The sequence below is a fragment of the Oncorhynchus keta genome, chromosome 4, assembly GCF_023373465.1.
Source record: "Oncorhynchus keta strain PuntledgeMale-10-30-2019 chromosome 4, Oket_V2, whole genome shotgun sequence".
In the NCBI taxonomy this organism is placed as follows: domain Eukaryota; kingdom Metazoa; phylum Chordata; class Actinopteri; order Salmoniformes; family Salmonidae; genus Oncorhynchus; species Oncorhynchus keta.
In genome coordinates this window covers 87,764,290-87,785,961 of record NC_068424.1, presented here as the reverse complement: position 1 = coordinate 87,785,961, position 21,672 = coordinate 87,764,290, and the positions used below count along the sequence as shown (strand labels likewise).

At 47.7% G+C, this 21,672-nt stretch overlaps 1 protein-coding gene and 1 long non-coding RNA gene across 2 annotated transcripts in view; one reads left to right on the top strand and one right to left on the bottom strand.

The window, feature by feature from the left end:
* The window catches only part of rps6kal (ribosomal protein S6 kinase a, like), a 76,944-nt gene extending 74,184 nt beyond the window's left edge, over window positions 1-2,760 (bottom strand). Inside the window, exon 1 of the mRNA XM_052518172.1 lies at window positions 2,429-2,760. Within this exon, the coding sequence (XP_052374132.1) occupies window positions 2,429-2,491 (63 nt within the window). The 5' untranslated portion in view covers window positions 2,492-2,760. The remainder of the gene's footprint in view (window positions 1-2,428) is intronic.
* Window positions 2,761-11,126: 8,366 nt separating this feature from the next.
* On the top strand, window positions 11,127-11,513 carry LOC127916390 (uncharacterized). The gene is made up of 3 exons (XR_008094882.1): window positions 11,127-11,221; window positions 11,333-11,406; window positions 11,444-11,513. It is a non-coding gene; the product is annotated as an uncharacterized LOC127916390 (long non-coding RNA).
* Window positions 11,514-21,672: the final 10,159 nt, after the last annotated feature.

Genomic DNA, 21,672 nt, shown 5'->3' with positions numbered 1-21,672 from the left:
TGAAGTGTACCCATGATGAAAATTACAGGCCTCTCATATTTTTAAGTGGGAGAACTTGCACAATTGGTGGCTGACTAAATACTTTTTTGCCCCACTGTGTGTGTGTGTGTATATATATATATATATTGCTCAAAAAAATAAAGGGAACACTAAAATAACACATCCTAGATCTGAATGAATGAAATATATTAATATTAAATACTTTTTTCTTTACATAGTTGAATGTGCTGACAACAAAATCACAAGAATTATCAATGGATATCAAATTTATCAACCCATGGAGGTCTGGATTTGGAGTCACACTCAAAATTAAAGTGGAAAACCACACTACAGGCTGATCCAACATTGATGTAATGTCCTTAAAACAAGTCAAAATGAGGCTCAGTAGTGTGTGTGGCCTCCACGTGCCTGTATGACCTCCCTACAACGCCTGGGCATGCTCCTGATGAGGTGGCGGATGGTCTCCTGAGGGATCTCCTCCCAGACCTGGACAAAAGCATCCGCCAACTCCTGGACAGTCTGTGGTGCAGCGTTGGTGGATGGAGCGAGACATGATGTCCCAGATGTGCTCAATTGGATTCAGGTCTGGGGAACGGGCGGGCCAGTCCATAGCATCAATGCCTTCCTCTTGCAGGAACTGCTGACACACTCCAGCCACATGAGGTCTTGCATTGTCTTGCATTAGGAGGAACCCAGGGCCAACCGCACCAGTATATGGTCTCACAAGGGGTCTGAGGATCTCATTTCGGTACCTAATGGCAGTCAGGCTACCTCTGGCGAGCACATGGAGGGCTGTGCGGCCCCCCAAAGAACGGCGTCTCCAGACTCTGTCACGTCTGTCACATGTGCTCAGTGTGAACCAGCTTTCATCTGTGAAGAGCACAGGGCGCCAGTGGTGAATTTGCCAATCTTGGTGTTCTCTGGCAAATGCCAAACGTCCTGCACGGTGTTGGGCTGTAAGCACAACCCCCACCTGTGGACATCGGGCCCTCATACCACCCTCATGGAGTCTGTTTCTGACCGTTTGAGCAGACACATGCACATTTGTGGCCTGCTGGAGGTCATTTTGCAGGGCTCTGGCAGTGCTCCTCCTGCTCCTCCTTGCACAAAGGCGGGTTGTTGCCCTCCTACGGCCTCCTCCACATCTTCTGATGTACTGGCCTGTCTCCTGGTAGCGCCTCCATGCTCTGGACACTATGCTGACAGACACAGCAAACCTTCTTGCCACAGATCGCATTGATGTTCCATCCTGGATGAGCTGCACTACTACTATTTTATTTATTTTACCTTTATTTAACTAGGCAAGTCAGTTAAGAACAAATTCTTATTTTCAATGACGGCCTAGGAAGAGTGGGTTAACTGCCTGTTCAAGGGCAGAACGACAGATTTTGTACTTTGTCAGCTCGGGGATTTGAACTTGCAACCTTCCGGTTACTAGTCCAATGCCCTAACCACTAGGCTACCCTGCCGCCCCTACCTGAGCCACTTGTGTGGGTTGTAGACTCCGTCTCATGCTACCACTAGAGTGAAAGCACCGCCAGCATTCAAAAGTGACCAAAACATCAGCCAGGAAGCATAGGAACTGAGAAGTGGTTTGTGGTCACCACCTGCAGAACCACTCCTTTATTGGGGGTGTCTTGCTAATTGCCTATAATTTCCACCTGTTGTCTATGCCATTTGCACAACAGCATGTGACATGTATTGTCAATCAGTGTCGCTTCCTAAGTGGACAGTTTGATTTCACAGAAGTGTGATTGACTTGGAGTTACATTGTGTTGTTTAAGTGTTCCCTTTATTTTTTTAGCAGTATATATATATATATAAAGAAGAAAAAAATACAATGTCAAAAGTAAAAGATTTTTGTTGCATTTCAGCTAACTCTACCCCTCACCTCCTTCTCATAAGAAGTCCAATCTGACTAAATGTAGACCAGCCATGATGACCGGCCGTGTCTGAACGGTGGGACCGGGGACTGCTGGCAGCTACAACGTCAACACTACAGTTTCATGTCTGGTAAACAGTCCCCAGCACGTCGAAACACGCGGATAGTTTACCGAACAATATACATGATGTAGTTATTAAAGACTGACTTTATAGCTAACGCAGTGACAGCCGCCGGTAATTGAGGCGTTAACGTTACTAGCCTGATAAATGAACGGACAAAACAACAGCTAACATCCACTCCAGCACCGAAGGAACTGGTGAAAACAACCCAATATGAACCCGATACATTTCATCAAGGACAACAGCTGCTGCCTCAAAATAAACACAGTTCGCATAAATAATCAGCTAGTTTGGCAGCACCACTAGCATTAGCCTAGCTGCTCCTTTAGCATGCATGTTGTCTCACCGTTATATAGTTTCATACATTTCGCTGGGACATAAAACAGCCTTCCATCCCATGCAGAAGCTATAATAGTGAACTAACCTCACTACTAACGCTGGTCACCTCCATTTTGTCCCAGGGTTCGTGCGGCTGGGAGAACGGCATCGTAGTCGGAGATAGACCGCTGCTCCAAGCCGAATCCCCCCGCTGATAGCCCACCGGAGATTCTGCCTTTACCGTCGGGCACGAGACAGATCTGGGTCGCCGGCGCCTACTGCCCGGGGAAGATCAGACATATGGCAACCGATTTTACGTTCTTCTCCCATAGATTAATATGGGCGTCTCTATCCTCAGCATCAATGCACTGAGAGGCCATTGACGTAGCTCTGACGCAATTCAGTTAAGGATTTCCCCCATAATAGGCAAACAAACAAAGCAGGGAGAGCAGAGGGGAGAGGAAAGAAGAATGGGGGAGGGGGAGAGGAAAGATGAATGGGGGAGGGGGAGAGGAAAGAAGAATGGGGGAGGGGGAGAGGAAAGAAGAATGGGGGAGGGGGAGAAGAAAGAAGAATGGGGGAGGGGGAGAGGAAAGAAGAATGGGGGTGGGGGAGAGGAAAGAAGAATGGGGGAGGGGAGAGGAAAGAAGAATGGGGGAGAGGAAAGAAGAATAGGGGAGGGGGAGAGGAAGAAGAATGGGGGGGGGGAGAGGAAAGAAGAATGGGGGTGGGGGGGGAGAGGAAAGAAGAATGGGGGAGAGGAAAGAAGAATAGGGGAGGGGAGAGGAAAGAAGAATGGGGATGGGGGAGAGGAAAGAAGAATGGGGGAGGGGAGAGGAAAGAAGAATGGGGGTGGGGAGAGGAAAGAAGAATGGGGGAGAGGAAAGAAGAATGGGGGGGGAGAGGAAAGAAGAATGGGGGAGGGGAGAGGAAAGAAGAATGGGGGTGGGGAGAGGAAAGAAGAATGGGGGAGGGGAGAGGAAAGAAGAATGGGGGTGGGGGAGAGGAAAGAAGAATGGGGGAGGGGAGGAAAGAAGAATGGGGGAGAGGAAAGAAGAATGGGGAGGGGAGAGGAAAGAAGAATGGGGAGGGGAGAGGAAATAAGAATGGGGGAGGGGAGAGGAAATAAGAATGGGGGGAGGGGAGAGGAAAGAAGAATGGGGGAGGGGGAGAGGAAAGAAGAATGGGGGGAGGGGAGAGGAAAGAAGAATGGGGAGGGGGAGAGGAAAGAAGAATGGGGGAGAGGAAAGAAGAATGGGGAGAGGAAAGAAGAATGGGGAGAGGAAAGAAGAATGGGGGAGGGGAGAGGAAAGAAGAATGGGGGAGGGGAGAGGAAAGAAGAATGGGGGAGAGGAAAGAAGAATGGGGGTGGGGGAGAGGAAAGAAGAATGGGGGAGGGGAGAGGAAAGAAGAATGGGGGAGAGGAAAGAAGAATGGGGAGGGGGAGAGGAAAGAAGAATGGGGATGGGGAGAGGAAAGAAGAATGGGGGAGGGGAGAGGAAAGAAGAATGGGGGTGGGGGAGAGGAAAGAAGAATGGGGAGGGGGAGGAAAGACGAATGGGGGAGAGGAAAGAAGAATGGGGGAGGGGAGAGGAAAGAAGAATGGGGGAGGGGAGAGGAAAGAAGAATGGGGGAGGGGAGAGGAAATAAGAATGGGGGAGGGGAGAGGAAAGAAGAATGGGGGAGGGGGAGAGGAAAGAAGAATGGGGGAGGGGGAGGGAAAGAAGAATGGGGGAGGGGGAGAAGAAAGAAGAATGGGGAGGGGAGAGGAAAGAAGAATGGGGGAGGGGAGAGGAAAGAAGAATGGGGGAGGGGGGAGAGAAAAGAAGAATGGGGGGGGGAGAGAAAAGAAGAATGGGGGAGGGGGAGAGGAAAGATGAATGGGGGAGGGGGAGAGGAAAGAAGAATGGGGGAGGGGGAGAGGAAAGAAGAATGGGGGAGGGGGAGAAGAAAGAAGAATGGGGGAGGGGAGAGGAAAGAAGAATGGGGGAGGGGGAGAGGAAAGAAGAATGGGGGAGAGGAAAGAAGAATAGGGGAGGGGAGAGGAAAGAAGAATGGGGATGGGGAGAGGAAAGAAGAATGGGGAGGGGGAGAGGAAAGAAGAATGGGGGTGGGGGAGAGGAAAGAAGAAGGGGGGAGGGGGAGAGGAAAGAAGAATGGGGGAGGGGAGAGGAAAGAAGAATGGGGGTGGGGGAGAGGAAAGAAGAATGGGGGAGGGGAGAGGGAAAATGGGGGGGAAGAAAGAATAGGGGGGAGAGGAAAGAAGAATGGGGATGGGGGAGAGGAAAGAAGAATGGGGAGGGGAGAGGAAAGAAGAATGGGGGTGGGGAGAGGAAAGAAGAATGGGGGAGGGGAGAGGAAAGAAGAATGGGGGAGGGGAGAGGAAAGAAGAATGGGGGTGGGGGAGAGAAAGAAGAATGGGGGAGGGGGGAGAATGGGGGAGGAGAGGAAGAAGGGGGGGGGGGAGAGGAAAGAAGAATGGGGGAGGGGGAGAGGAAGAAGAATGGGGGTGGGGGAGAGGAAAGAAGAATGGGGGAGGGGGAGAGGAAGAAGAATGGGGGAGAGGAAAGAAGAATAGGGGAGGGGAGAGGAAAGAAGAATGGGGGAGGGGAGAGGAAGAAGAATGGGGGGGAGGGGAGAGGAGAAGAATGGGGGGGGAGAGGAAAGAAGAATGGGGAGGGGAAAGAGAATGGGGGAGGGGAGGAAAGAAGAATGGGGGAGGGGGAGAGGAAAGAAGAATGGGGGAGGGGAGAGGAAAGAAGAATGGGGGAGGGGAGAGGGAGAAGGAAAGAAGAATGGGGGAGGGGGAGAGGAAAGAAGAATGGGGGAGGGGAGAGGAAAGAAGAATGGGGGAGGGGAGAGGAAAGAAGAATGGGGGGGGGGGGAGAGGAAAGAAGAATGGGGGAGGGGGGAGAGGAAAGAAGAATGGGGGAGAGGAAAGAAGAATAGGGGAGGGGGAGAGGAAAGAAGAATGGGGGAGGGGAGAGGAAAGAAGAATGGGGGTGGGGGAGAGGAAAGAAGAATGGGGGAGGGGAGAGGAAAGAAGAATGGGGGAGAGGAAAGAAGAATAGGGGAGGGGAGAGGAAAGAAGAATGGGGGAGGGGGAGGAAAGAAGAATGGGGGTGGGGAGAGGAAAGAAGAATGGGGAGGGGAGGAAAGACGAATGGGGAGAGGAAAGAAGAATGGGGGAGGGGAGAGGAAAGAAGAATGGGGGAGGGGAGAGGAAAGAAGAATGGGGAGGGGAGAGGAAATAAGAATGGGGGGGGGGAGAGGAAAGAAGAATGGGGGAGGGGAGAGGAAAGAAGAATGGGGGGGGGAGAAGAAAGAAGAATGGAGGAGGGGAGAGGAAAGAAGAATGGGGGAGGGGAGAGAAAAGAAGAATGGGGGAGGGGAGAGGAAAGATGAATGGGGGAGGGGAGAGGAAAGAAGAATGGGGGAGGGGGAGAGGAAAGAAGAATGGGGAGGGGAGAAGAAAGAAGAATGGGGGAGGGGAGAGGAAAGAAGAATGGGGGAGAGGAAAGAAGAATAGGGGAGGGGGAGAGGAAAGAAGAATAGGGGAGGGGAGAGGAAAGAAGAATGGGGATGGGGGAGAGGAAAGAAGAATGGGGAGGGGAGAGGAAAGAAGAATGGGGGTGGGGGAGAGGAAAGAAGAATGGGGAGGGGGAGGAAAGAAGAATGGGGAGAGGAAAGAAGAATGGGGGAGGGGGAGAGGAAAGAAGAATGGGGAGGGGGAGAGGAAAGAAGAATCGGGGAGGGGAGAGGAAAGAAGAATGGGGGAGGGGAGAGGAAAGAAGAATGGGGGAGGGGAGAGGAAAGAAGAATGGGGGGGGGAGAGGAAAGAAGAATGGGGAGGGGGAGAGGAAGAAGAATGGGGGTGGGGGAGAGGAAAGAAGAATGGGGGAGGGGAGAGGAAAGAAGAATGGGGGAGAGGAAAGAAGAATAGGGGATGGGGGAGAGGAAAGAAGAATGGGGGAGGGGAGAGGAAAGAAGAATGGGGATGGGGAGAGGAAAGAAGAATGGGGGAGGGGAGAGGAAAGAAGAATGGGGGTGGGGGAGAGGAAAGAAGAATGGGGGAGAGGAAAGAAGAAGAATGGGGGAGGGGAGAGGAAAGAAGAATGGGGGAGGGGAGGAAAGAAGAATGGGGGAGAGGAAAGAAGAATGGGGGAGGGGAGAGGAAAGAAGAATGGGGGAGGGGAGGAAAGAAGAATGGGGGAGAGGAAAGAAGAATGGGGGAGGGGAGAGGAAAGAAGAATGGGGGAGGGGAGAGGAATTTAGAATGGGGGGGGGAGGGGAGAGGAAAGAAGAATGGGGGAGGGGGAGAGGAAAGAAGAATGGGGGAGGGGAGAGGAAAGAAGAATGGGGGTGGGGGAGAGGAAAGAAGAATGGGGGAGGGGGAGAGGAAAGAAGAATGGGGGAGGGGGAGAGGAAAGAAGAATGGGGGAGGGGGAGAGGAAAGAAGAATGGGGGAGGGGAGAGGGGAGAATGGGGGAGGGGAGAGGAAGAAGAATGGGGGTGGGGAGAGGAAAGAAGAATGGGGGGGGGGGAGAGGAAAGGAAGAATGGGGATGGGGGAGGGGAGAGGAAAGAAGAATGGGGGGGGGGAGAGGAAAGAAGAATGGGGAGGGGAGAGGAAAGGAAGAATGGGGGAGGGGAGAGGAAAGAAGAATGGGGGGGGGAGAGGAAAGAAGAATGGGGATGGGGAGAGGAAAGAAGAATGGGGGAGGGGGAGAGGAAAGAAGAATGGGGGAGGGGAGAGGAAAGAAGAATGGGGGAGGGGAGAGGAAAGAAGAATGGGGAGGGGGAGAGGAAAGAAGAATGGGGGAGGGGAGAGGAAAGAAGAATGGGGATGGGGGAGAGGAAAAGAAGAATGGGGGAGGGGAGAGGAAAGATGGGGGGGGGGAGAGGAAATAAGAATGGGGGAGGGGGAGGAAAGAAGAATGGGGGGGGAGAGGAAAGAAGAATGGGGGAGGGGGGAGAGGAAATAAGAATGGGGGAGGGGAGAAGAAAGAAGAATGGGGGGAGGGGAGAGAAAATAAGAATGGGGGAGGGGAGAGGAAAGATGAATGGGGGAGGGGAGAGGAAAGAAGAATGGGGGGAGGGGGAGAAGAAAGAAGAATGGGGGAGGGGAGAGGAAAGAAGAATGGGGGTGGGGGAGAGGAAAGAAGAATGGGGGAGAGGAAAGAAGAATGGGGAGAGGAAAGAAGAATGGGGAGAGGAAAGAAGAATGGGGGAGAGGAAAGAAGAATAGGGGAGGGGAGAGGAAAGAAGAATGGGGGAGGGGAGAGGAAAGAAGAATGGGGGGGGGAGAGGAAATAAGAATGGGGAGGGGAGAGGAAATAAGAATGGGGGAGGGGAGAGGAAAGAAGAATGGGGAGAGGAAAGAAGAATGGGGGGGGGAGAGGAAAGAAGAATGGGGGTGGGGGAGAGGAAAGAAGAATGGGGGAGGGGAGAGGAAAGAAGAATGGGGGAGGGGAGAGGAAAGAAGAATGGGGGAGGGGAGAGGAAAGAAGAATGGGGATGGGGAGAGGAAAGAAGAATGGGGGGGGAGAGGAAAGAAGAATGGGGGAGGGGAGAGGAAAGAAGAATGGGGGGGGGAGAGGAAGAAGAATGGGGGAGGGGAGAGCAAAGAAGAATGGGGGTGGGGGAGAGGAAGAAGAATAGGGGAGGGGAGAGGAAAGAAGAATGGAGGAGGGGAGAGGAAAGAAGAATGGGGGAGGGGGAGAGGAAAGAAGAATGGGGGAGGGGGAGAGGAAAGAAGAATGGGGGAGGGGGAGAGGAAAGAAGAATGGGGATGGGGGAGAGGAAAGAAGAATGGGGGAGGGGGAGAGGAAAGAAGAATGGGGGGGGGGAGAGGAAAGAAGAATGGGGGAGGGGGAGAGGAAAGAAGAATGGGGGAGGGGAGAGGAAAGAAGAATGGGGGAGGGGGAGAGGAAAGAAGAATGGGGGAGGGGGAGAGGAAAGAAGAATGGGGGAGGGGGAGAGGAAAGAAGAATGGGGGAGGGGGAGAGGAAAGAAGAATGGGGATGGGGGAGAGGAAAGAAGAATGGGGGAGGGGGAGAGGAAAGAAGAATGGGGGAGGGGGAGAGGAAAGAAGAATGGGGGAGGGGGAGAGGAAAGAAGAATGGGGGAGGGGAGAGGAAAGAAGAATGGGGGTGGGGGAGAGGAAAGAAGAATGGGGGTGGGGGAGAGGAAAGAAGAATGGGGGGGGGAGAGGAAAGAAGAATGGGGGAGGGGGAGAGGAAAGAAGAATGGGGGAGGGGGAGAGGAAAGAAGAATGGGGGAGGGGAGAGGAAATAAGAATGGGGGAGTGGGAGAGGAAAGAAGAATGGGGGAGGGGGAGAGGAAAGAAGAATGGGGAGAGGAAAGAAGAATGGGGAGGGGAGAGGAAATAAGAATGGGGGGAGAGGAAAGAAGAATGGGGGTGGGGGAGAGGAAAGAAGAATGGGGGAGGGGGAGAGGAAAGAAGAATGGGGGTGGGGGAGAGGAAAGAAGAATGGGGGAGGGAGAGGAAATAAGAATGGGGGGGGGAGAGAAAAGAAGAAGTGCAGGGGGAGAGGAAAGAAGAATGGGGGGGGGGGAAAGAAGAATGGGGGTGGGGGAGGAAAGAAGAATGGGGGTGGGGAGAGGAAAAAGAAGAATGGGGGGAGGGGAAATAAGAATGGGGGTGGGGAGAGAAAAGAAGAATGGGGTGGGGAGAGAAAGAAGAATGGGGGTGGGGGAGAAAAGAAGAATGGGGGTGGGGGAGAAAAGAAGAATGGGGGAGGAAAAGAAGAATGGGGGAGAGGAAAGAAGAATAAGAATGGGGGGAGAGGAAAGAAGAATGGGGGTGGGGGAGAGAAAAGAAGAATGGGGTGGGGGAGAGGAAAGAAGAATGGGGGGGAAGAAGAATGGGGGAGGGAAAATAAGAACGGGGGAGAGAAAAGAAGAATGGGGGAGGGGGAGAGAAAATAAGAATGGGGGAGGGGGAGGGAAAATAAGAATGGGGGAGGGTGAGAAAATAAGAATGGGGGAGGGGGAGAGAAAAGAAGAATGGGGAGAGAAAAGAAGAATGGGGAGAGAAAAGAAGAATGGGGGAGGGGGAGGGAAAATAAGAATGGGGGAAAGAAAATAAGAATGGGGGAGGGGGAGGGAAAATAAGAATGGGGGAAAGAAAAGAAGAATGGGGAGAGAAAAGAAGAATGGGGGAGGGGAAAGAAGGGAAGTGCAGAGGGGGAGAGGAAAGAAGAGAAGTGCAGAGGGGGAGAGGAAAGAAGGGAAGTGCAGAGGGGGAGAGGAAAGAAGGGAAGTGCAGAGGGGGAGAGGAAAGAAGGGAAGTGCAGAGGGGGAGAGGAAAGGAGAATAGCAGAGGGGGAAGGGAAAGGAGAGAAGTGCAGAGGGGGAGAGGAGGAGGAGGAGAGCTGAGGGGGGAGGAGAAGAGCACAGGAGGAGAGGAAAGGAGAGGTGAGGGAGAAGGCCGGGGGGGCATCGTACTATGTAGCAAGACATTAGACCAGTCAAGATTAGAAATGGCAGTGTGTAACAACGATGGCTACAAGGCTTGATGTTATCGCCCAGGCTCTTTGATGGATCGTTGTAACAATGTAATTCCACCAATCACATCCATATTTATTACAGCAGCTACTGTATCTCTCTATTCATCTTCAGAACAGGACAACAAGAACAAACCATGAAATCGCGCTTGATGTACCAACTTCATTGTAAATGCCACAAGGAGAACTTTGTACTATAGTATAGTATTTACATCATTTCCCATCAATCCCATTATTAAAATGGCTGGAGTTGGGTCAGTGTCAATGACAGTGTGTTGGCAGCAGCCACTCAATGTTAGTGGTGGCTGTTTAACAGTCTGATGGCCTTGAGATAGAAGCTGTTTTTCAGTCTCTCGGTCCCAGCTTTGATGCACCTGTACTGACCTCGCCTTCTGGATGATAGCGGGGTGAACAGGCAGTGGCTCGGGTGGTTGATGTCCTTGATGATCTTTATGGCCTTCCTGTAACAACGGGTGGTGTAGGTGTCCTGGAGGGCAGGTAGTTTGCCCCCGGTGATGCGTTGTGCAGACCTCACTACCCTCTGGAGAGCCTTACGGTTGTGGGCGGAGCAGTTGCCGTACCAGGCGGTGATACAGCCCGCCAGGATGCTCTCGATTGTGCATCTGTAGCAGTTTGTGAGTGCTTTTGGTGACAAGCCGAATTTCTTCAGCCTCCTGAGGTTGAATAGGCGCTGCTGCGCCTTCTTCACGACGCTGTCAGTGTGAGTGGACCAATTCAGTTTGTCTGTGATGTGTATGCCGAGGAACTTAAAACTAGCTACCCTCTCCACTACTGTTCCATCGATGTGGATAGGGGGGTGTTACCTCTGCTGTTTCCTGAAGTCCACAATCATCTCCTTAGTTTTGTTGACGTTGAGTGTGAGGTTATTTTCCTGACACCACACTCCGAGGGCCCTCACCTCCTCCCTGTAGGCCGTCTCGTCGTTGTTGGTAATCAAGCCTACCACTGTTGTGTCGTCCGCAAACTTAGTAAAGGGCCAGGTCTAGACCTACTAGTGTTAGAATAGTAAAGGGCCAGGTTTACACCTACTAGTGTTAGAATAGTAAAGGGCCAGGTCTAGACCTACTAGTGTTAGAATAGTAAAGGGCCAGGTTTACACCTACTAGTGTTAGAATAGTAAAGGGCCAGGTTTACACCTACTAGTGTTAGAATAGTAAAGGGCCAGGTTTACACCTACTAGTGTTCGAATAGTAAAGGGCCAGGTCTAGACCTACTAGTGTTAGAATAGTAAAGGGCCAGGTTTACACCTACTAGTGTTAGAATAGTAAAGGGCCAGGTTTACACCTACTAGTGTTAGAATAGTAAAGGGCCAGGTTTACACCTACTAGTGTTAGAATAGTAAAGGGCCAGGTCTAGACCTACTAGTGTTAGAATAGTAAAGGGCCAGGTTTACACCTACTAGTGTTAGAATAGTAAAGGGCCAGGTCTGGACCTACTAGTGTTAGAATAGTAAAGGGCCAGGTTTACACCTACTAGTGTTAGAATAGTAAAGGGCCAGGTTTACACCTACTAGTGTTAGAATAGTAAAGGGCCAGGTCTAGACCTACTAGTGTTAGAATAGTAAAGGGCCAGGTTTACACCTACTAGTGTTAGAATAGTAAAGGGCCAGGTTTACACCTACTAGTGTTAGAATAGTAAAGGGCTAGCTATCCTATAGAACTCTCCTACCACAAAACTCTCCTATAGAACTCTCCCTCCACGTAACTATCCTATAGAACTCTCCTACCACGTAACTCTCCTATAGAACTCTCCTACCACATAACTCTCCTACCACAAAACTATCCTATAGAACTCTCCCTCCACATAACTCTCCTATAGAACTCTCCTACCACAAAACTCTCCCATAGAACTCTCCTACCACAAAACTCTCCCATAGAACTCTCCTACCACAAAACTCTCCTATAGAACTCTCCCTCCACATAACTCTCATATAGAACTCTCCTACCACATAACTCTCCTACCACGTAACTATCCTATGGAACTCTCCCTCCACATAACTCTCCTATAGAACTCTCCTACCACATAACTCTCCTACCACAAAACTCTCCTATAGAACTCTCCCTCCACATAACTCTCCTATAGAACTCTCCTATAGAACTCTCAGATAGAACTCTCCTATAGAACTCTCCTATAGAACTCTCCTACCACATAACTCTCCCATAGAACTCTCCTACCACAAAACTCTCCTATAGAACTCTCCTTCCACATAACTCTCTTATAGAACTCTCCCTCCACATAACTCTCCTATAGAACTCTCCTATAGAACTCTCAGATAGAACTCTCCTATAGAACTCTCCTATAGAACTCTCCTACCACATAACTCTCCCATAGAACTCTCCTACCACAAAACTCTCCTATAGAACTCTCCTTCCACATAACTCTCCTATAGAACTCTTCTACCACAAAACTCTCCTATAGAATTCTCCCTCCACATAACTTTCCTATATAACTCTCCTGTAGAACTCTCTACCACGTAACTATCCTATGGAACTCTCCCTCCACATAACTCTCATACCACAAAACTCTCATATAGAACTCTCCCTTCACATAACTATCCTATAGAACTCTCCTACCACAAAACTCTCCTATAGAACTCTCCCTTCACATAACTCTCCTATGGAACTCTCCCTCCACATAACTCTCCTATAGAACTATCCTACCACATAACTCTCATACCACAAAACTCTCCTATAGAACTCTCCCTCCACATAACTCTCCTATAGAACTCTCCCTCCACGTAACTATCATATGGAACTCTCCCTCCACATAACTCTCATACCACAAAACTCTCCTATAGAACTCTCCCTTCACATCACTATCCTATAGAACTCTCCTACCACAAAAATCTACTATAGAACTCTCCCTCCACATAACTCTCCTATAGAACTCTCCCTCCACGTAACTATCCTATGGAACTCTCCCTCCACATAACTCTCCTATAGAACTCTCCCTCCACATAACACTCCTATAGAACTCTCCTATAGAACTCTCCTACCACATAACTCTCCTATGGAACTCTCCCTCCACGTAACTATCCTATGGAACTCTCCCTCCACATAACTCTCCTATAGAACTCTCCCTCCACATAACTCTCCTATAGAACTCTCCCTCCACATAACACTCCTATAGAACTCTCCTATAGAACTCTCCTACCACATAACTCTCCCATAGAACTCTCCTACCACAAAACTCTCCTATAGAACTCTCCTTCCACATAACTCTCCTATAGAACTCTTCTACCACAAAACTCTCCTATAGAACTCTCCCTCCACATAACTCTCCTATAGAACTCTCCTACCACATAACTCTCCCATAGAACTCTCCTACCACAAAACTCTCCTATAGAACTCTCCTTCCACATAACTCTCCTATAGAACTCTTCTACCACAAAACTCTCCTATAGAATTCTCCCTCCACATAACTTTCCTATATAACTCTCCTGTAGAACTCTCTACCACGTAACTATCCTATGGAACTCTCCCTCCACATAACTCTCCTATAGAACCCTCCTACCACATAACTCTCCTACCACAAAACTCTCCTATAGAACTCTCCCTCCACATAACTCTCCTATAGAACTCTCAGATAGAACTCTCCTATAGAACTCTCCTACCACAAAACTCTCCTATAGAACTCTCCTACCACAAAACTCTCCCATAGAACTCTCCTACCACAAAACTCTCCTATAGAACTCTCCCTCCACATAACTCTCATATAGAACTCTCCTACCACATAACTCCCCTATAGAACTCTCCCACCACATAACTCTCCCTCCACATAACTCTCCTATAGAACTCTCCTACCACATAACTCTCCTACCACGTAACTATCCTATGGAACTCTCCCTCCACATAACTCTCCTATAGAACTCTCCTACCACATAACTCTCCTACCACAAAACTCTCCTATAGAACTCTCCCTCCACATAACTCTCCTATAGAACTCTCCTATAGAACTCTCAGATAGAACTCTCCTATAGAACTTTCCTACCACAAAACTCTCCTATAGAACTCTCCTACCACATAACTCTCCTACCACAAAACTCTCCCATAGAACTCTCCTACCACAAAACTCTCCTATAGAACTCTCCCTCCACATAACCCCCCTATAGAACTCTCCCGCCACAAAACTCTCCTATAGAACTCTCCCTCCACATAACCCCCCTATAGAACTCTCCCACCACATAACTCTCCTATAGAACTCTCCCTCCTCATAACCCCCTATAGAACTCTCCCTCCACATAACCCCCCTATAGAACTCTCCCTCCACATAACCCCCCTATAGAACTCTCCCTCCACATAACTCTCCTATAGAACTCTCCCTCCACATAACCCCCCTATATAACTCTCCCACCACATAACTCTCCTATAGAACTCTTCCTTCACATAACTATCCTATAGAACTCTCCTACCACAAAACTCTCCTATAGAACTCTCCCTTCACATAACTCTCCTATAGAACTCTCCTACCACATAACTCTCCTACCACAAAACTCTCCTATAGAACTCTCCCTCCACATAACTCTCAGATAGAACTCTCCTATAGAACTTTCCTACCACAAAACTCTCCTATAGAACTCTCCTACCACATAACTCTCCTACCACAAAACTCTCCCATAGAACTCTCCCTCCACATAACTCTCCTATAGAACTCTCCTACCACATAACTCTCCTATAGAACTCTCCTACCACATAACTCTCATACCACAAAACTCTCCTATAGAACTCTCCCTCCACATAACTCTCCTACAGAACTCTCCCTCCACGTAACTATCATATGGAACTCTCCCTCCACATAACTCTCATACCACAAAACTCTCCTATAGAACTCTCCCTTCACATAACTATCCTATAGAACTCTCCTACCACAAAACTCTCCTATAGAACTCTCCCTTCACATAACTCTCCTATGGAACTCTCCCTCCACATAAATCTCCTATAGAACTCTCCTACCACATAACTCTCATACCACAAAACTCTCCTATAGAACTCTCCCTCCACGTAACTATCATATGGAACTCTCCCTCCACATAACTCTCATACCACAAAACTCTCCTATAGAACTCTCCCTTCACATCACTATCCTATAGAACTCTCCCACCACATAACTCTCCTATAGAACTCTCCCTCCACAGTACTCCCCTATAGAACTCTCCCTCCACATAACTATCCTATAGAACTCTCCCACCACATAACTCTCCTATAGAACTCTCCCTCCACATAACCCCCCTATAGAACTTTCCCTTCACACAACTATCCTATAGAACTCTCCTACCACAAAAATCTACTATAGAACTCTCCCTCCACATAACTCTCCTATGGAACTCTCCCTCCACGTAACTCTCCTATGGAACTCTCCCTCCACATAACTCTCCTATAGAACTCTCCTACCACATAACTCTCCTATAGAACTCTCCCTCCACATAACTCTCCTATAGAACTCTCCCTCCACATAACACTCCTATACAACTCTCCTATAGAACTCTCCTATAGAACTCTCCTACCACATAACTCTCCTATAGAACTCTTCTACCACAAAACTCTCCTATAGAACTCTCCCTCCACATAACTCTCCTATAGAACTCTCCTACCACATAACTCTCCCATAGAACTCCCCTACCACAAAACTCTCCTATAGAACTCTCCTTCCACATAACTCTCCTATAGAACTCTTCTACCACAAAACTCTCCTATAGAATTCTCCCTCCACATAACTTTCCTATATAACTCTCCTATAGAACTCTCCTATAGAACTCTCCTACCACAAAACTCTCCTATAGAACTCTCCCTCCACATAACTATCCTATAGAACTCTCCCACCACATAACTCTCCTATAGAACTCTCCCTCCACAGTACTCCCCTATAGAACTCTCCCTCCACATAACTATCCTATAGAACTCTCCCACCACATAACTCTCCTATAGAACTCTCCCTCCACATAACCCCCCTATAGAACTTTCCCTTCACATAACTATCCTATAGAACTCTCCTACCACAAAACTCTCCTATAGAACTCTCCCTTCACATAACTATCCTATGGAACTCTCCCTCCACATAACTCTCCTATAGAACTCTCCCTCCACGTAACTATCATATAGAACTCTCCTACCACATAACTCTCATACCACAACACTCTCCTATAGAACTCTCCCTCCACATAACTCTCCTATAGAACTCTCCCTCCACGTAACTATCATATAGAACTCTCCTACCACATAACTCTCCTATAGAACTCTCATACCACAAAACTCTCCTATAGAACTCTCCTATAGAACTCTCCTATAGAACTCTCAGATAGAACTCCCCTACCACATAACTCTCCCATAGAACTCTCCTACCACAAAACCCCCCTATAGAACTCTCCCTCCACATAACTATCCTATAGAACTCTCCCTCCACATAACTCTCCTATAGAACTCTCCTATAGAACTCTCAGATAGAACTCCCCTACCACATAACTCTCCCATAGAACTCTCCTACCACATAACTCTCCCATAGAACTCTCCTACCACAAAACCCCCCTATAGAACTCTCCCTCCACATAACTATCCTATAGAATTCTCCCACCACATAACTCTCCTATAGAACTCTCCCTCCACATAACCCCCCTATAGAACTCTCCCACCACATAACTCTCCCATAGAACTCTCCTACCACAAAACCCCCCTATAGAACTCTCCCTCCACATAACTATCCTATAGAATTCTCCCACCACATAACTCTCCTATAGAACTCTCCCTCCACATAACCCCCCTATAGAACTCTACCTCCACATAACTCTCCAATAGAACTCTCCCACCACATAACTCTCCTATAGAACTCTCCCACCACATATCCCCCTATAGAACTCTCCCTTCACATAACTATCCTATAGAACTCTCCCACCACATATCCCCCCTATAGAACTCTCCCTTCACATAACTATCCTATAGAACTCTCCCACCACATAACTCTCCTATAGAACTCTCCCACCACATAACTATCCTATAGAACTCTCCCACCACATAACTCTCCTATGGAACTCTCCCTCCACATAACTCTCATATAAAACTATCCTACCACATAACTCTCATATAGAACTCTCCCTCCACATAACTCTCATATAGAACTATCCTACCACATAACTCTCCTATAGAACTCTCCCTCCACATAACCCCCCTATAGAACTTTCCCTCCACATAACTATCCTATAGAACTCTCCCTTCACATAACTATCCTATGGAACTCTCCCTCCACATAACTCTCCTACCACAAAACTCTCCTATAGAACTCTACCTCCACATAACACCCCCTATAGAACTCTCCCTTCACATAACTATCCTATAGAACTTTCCCTTCACGTAACTATCCTATGGAACTCTCCCTCCACATAACTCTCCTATAGAACTCTCCCTCCACATAACTCTCCTATGGAACTCTCCCACCACATAACTCTCCTACCACATAACTCTCCTACCACAAACCTCTCCTATAGAACTCTCCCTCCACATAACTCTCCTATAGAACTCTCCCTCCACGTAACTATCCTATGGAACTCTCCCTCCACATAACTCTCCTATAGAACTCTCCTTCCACATAACTCTCCTATAGAACTCTCCTACCACATAACTCTCCTACCACAAAACTCTCATATAGAACTCTCCCTCCACATAACTATCCTATAGAACTCTCCCTCCACATAACTCTCCTATAGAACTCTCCTATAGAACTCTCCTACCACATAACTCTCCTACCACAAAACTCTCCCATAGAACTCTCCCATAGAACTCTCCTACCACAAAACTATCCTATAGAACTCTCCCCCCACATAACTGTCCTACCACATAACTCTCCTACCACAAAACTCTCCTATAGAACTCTCCCTCCACATAACCCCCCTATATAACTCTCCCACCACATAACTCTCCTATAGAACTCTTCCTTCACATAACTATCCTATAGAACTCTCCTACCACATAACTCTCCTACCACAAAACTCTCCTATAGAACTCTCCCTCCACATAACTCTCCTATAGAACTCTCCTATAGAACTCTCAGATAGAACTCTCCTATAGAACTTTCCTACCACAAAACTCTCCTATAGAACTCTCCTACCACATAACTCTCCTACCACAAAACTCTCCCATAGAACTCTCCTACCACAAAACTCTCCTATAGAATTCTCCCTCCACATAACTCTCCTATAGAACTCTCCTACCACATAACTCTCATACCACAAAACTCTCCTATAGAACTCTCCCTCCACATAACTCTCCTATAGAACTCTCCCTCCACGTAACTATCATATGGAACTCTCCCTCCACATAACTCTCATACCACAAAACTCTCCTATAGAACTCTCCCTTCACATCACTATCCTATAGAACTCTCCCACCACATAACTCTCCTATAGAACTCTCCCTCCACAGTACTCCCCTATAGAACTCTCCCTCCACATAACTATCCTATAGAACTCTCCTACCACAAAACTCTCCTATAGAACTCTCCCTTCACATAACTCTCCTATGGAACTCTCCTTCCACATAACTCTCCTATAGAACTCTCCTACCACATAACTCTCATACCACAAAACTCTCCTATAGAACTCTCCCTCCACATAACTCTCCTATAGAACTCTCCCTCCACGTAACTATCATATGGAACTCTCCCTCCACATAACTCTCATACCACAAAACTCTCCTATAGAACTCTCCCTTCACATCACTATCCTATAGAACTCTCCCACCACATAACTCTCCTATAGAACTCTCCCTCCACAGTACTCCCCTATAGAACTCTCCCTCCACATAACTATCCTATAGAACTCTCCCACCACATAACTCTCCTATAGAACTCTCCCTCCACATAACCCCCCTATAGAACTTTCCCTTCACATAACTATCCTATAGAACTCTCCTACCACAAAAATCTACTATAGAACTCTCCCTCCACATAACTCTCCTATAGAACTCTCCCTCCACGTAACTATCCTATGGAACTCTCCCTCCACATAACTCTCCTATAGAACTCTCCTACCACATAACTCTCCTATAGAACTCTCCCTCCACATAACTCTCCTATAGAACTCTCCCTCCACATAACACTCCTATAGAACTCTCCTATAGAACTCTCCTATAGAACTCTCCTACCACATAACTCTCCTATAGAACTCTTCTACCACAAAACTCTCCTATAGAACTCTCCCTCCACATAACTCTCCTATAGAACTCTCCTACCACATAACTCTCCCATAGAACTCCCCTACCACAAAACTCTCCTATAGAACTCTCCTTCCACATAACTCTCCTATAGAACTCTTCTACCACAAAACTCTCCTATAGAATTCTCCCTCCACATAACTTTCCTATATAACTCTCCTATAGAACTCTCCTATAGAACTCTCCTACCACAAAACTCTCCTATAGAACTCTCCCTCCACATAACTATCCTATAGAACTCTCCCACCACATAACTCTCCTATAGAACTCTCCCTCCACAGTACTCCCCTATAGAACTCTCCCTCCACATAACTATCCTATAGAACTCTCCCACCACATAACTCTCCTATAGAACTCTCCCTCCACATAACCCCCCTATAGAACTCTCCCACCACATAACTCTCCCATAGAACTCTCCTACCACAAAACCCCCCTATAGAACTCTCCCTCCACATAACTATCCTATAGAATTCTCCCACCACATAACTCTCCTATAGAACTCTCCCTCCACATAACCCCCCTATAGAACTCTACCTCCACATAACTCTCCAATAGAACTCTCCCACCACATAACTCTCCTATAGAACTCTCCCACCACATATCCCCCTATAGAACTCTCCCTTCACATAACTATCCTATAGAACTCTCCCACCACATATCCCCCTATAGAACTATCCTTCACATAACTATCCTATAGAACTCTCCCTCCACATAACTATCCTATAGAACTCTCCCACCACATAACTCTCCTATAGAACTCTCCCTCCACATAACTCTCCTATGGAACTCCCTCCACATAACTCTCATATAAAACTATCCTACCACATAACTCTCATATAGAACTCTCCCTCCACATAACTCTCATATAGAACTATCCTACTCACATAACTCTCCTATAGAACTCTCCCTCCACATAACCCCCTATAGAACTTTCCCTCCACATAACTATCCTATAGAACTCTCCCTTCACATAACTATCCTATGGAACTCTCCCTCCACATAACTCTCCTACCACAAAACTCTCCTATAGAACTCTACCTCCACATAACACCCCTATAGAACTCTCCCTTCACATAACTATCCTATAGAACTTTCCCTTCACGTAACTATCCTATGGAACTCTCCCTCCACATAACTCTCCTATAGAACTCTCCCTCCACATAACTCTACCCTATGGAACTCTCCCTCCACATAACTCTCCTACCACATAACTCTCCTACCACAAACCTCTCCTATAGAACTCTCTCCCTCCATATAACTCTCCTATAGAACTCTCCCTCCACGAACTATCCTATGGAACTCTCCTCCACATAACTCTCCTATAGAACTCTATAGAACTCCACATAACTCTCCTACCACAAAACTCTCATATAGAACTCTCCCTCCACATAACTATCCTATAGAACTCTCCCTCCACATAACTCTCCTATAGAACTCTCCTATAGAACTCTCCTACCACATAACTCTCCTACCACAAAACTCTCCCATAGAACTCTCCCATAGAACTCTCCTACCACAAAACTATCCTATAGAACTCTACCACCCCCATAGAACTGTCCTACCACATAACTCTCCTACCACAAAACTCTCCTATAGAACTCTCCTCCACATAACCCCCTATATAACTCTCCCTCCACATAACTCTCCTATAGAACTCTTCCTTCACATAACTATCCTATAGAACTCTCCTACCACAAAACTCTCCTATAGAACTCTCCCTTCACATAACTCTCCTATAGAACTCTCCTACCACATAACTCTCCTACCACAAAACTCTCCTATAGAACTCTCCCTCCACATAACTCTCCTATAGAACTCTCCTATAGAACTCTCAGATAGAACTCTCCTATAGAACTTTCCTACCACAAAACTCTCCTATAGAACTCTCCTACCACATAACTCTCCTACCACAAAACTCTCCCATAGAACTCTCCTACCACAAAACTCTCCTATAGAATTCTCCCTCCACATAACTCTCCTATAGAACTCTCCTACCACATAACTCTCATACCACAAAACTCTCCTATAGAACTCTCCCTCCACATAACTCTCCTATAGAACTCTCCCTCCACGTAACTATCATATGGAACTCTCCCTCCACATAACTCTCATACCACAAAACTCTCCTATAGAACTCTCCCTTCACATCACTATCCTATAGAACTCTCCCACCACATAACTCTCCTATAGAACTCTCCCTCCACAGTACTCCCCTATAGAACTCTCCCTCCACATAACTATCCTATAGAACTCTCCCACCACATAACTCTCCTATAGAACTCTCCCTCCACATAACCCCCTATAGAACTTTCCCTTCACATAACTATCCTATAGAACTCTCCTACCACAAAAAAAATCTACTAACTAGAACTCTCCCTCCACATAACTCTCCTATAGAACTCTCCCTCCACGTAACTATCCTATGGAACTCTCCCTCCACATAACTCTCCTATAGAACTCTCCTACCACATAACTCTCCTATAGAACTCTCCCTCCACATAACTCTCCTATAGAACTCTCCCTCCACATAACACTCCTATAGAACTCTCCTATAGAACTCTCCTATAGAACTCTCCTACCACATAACTCTCCTATAGAACTCTT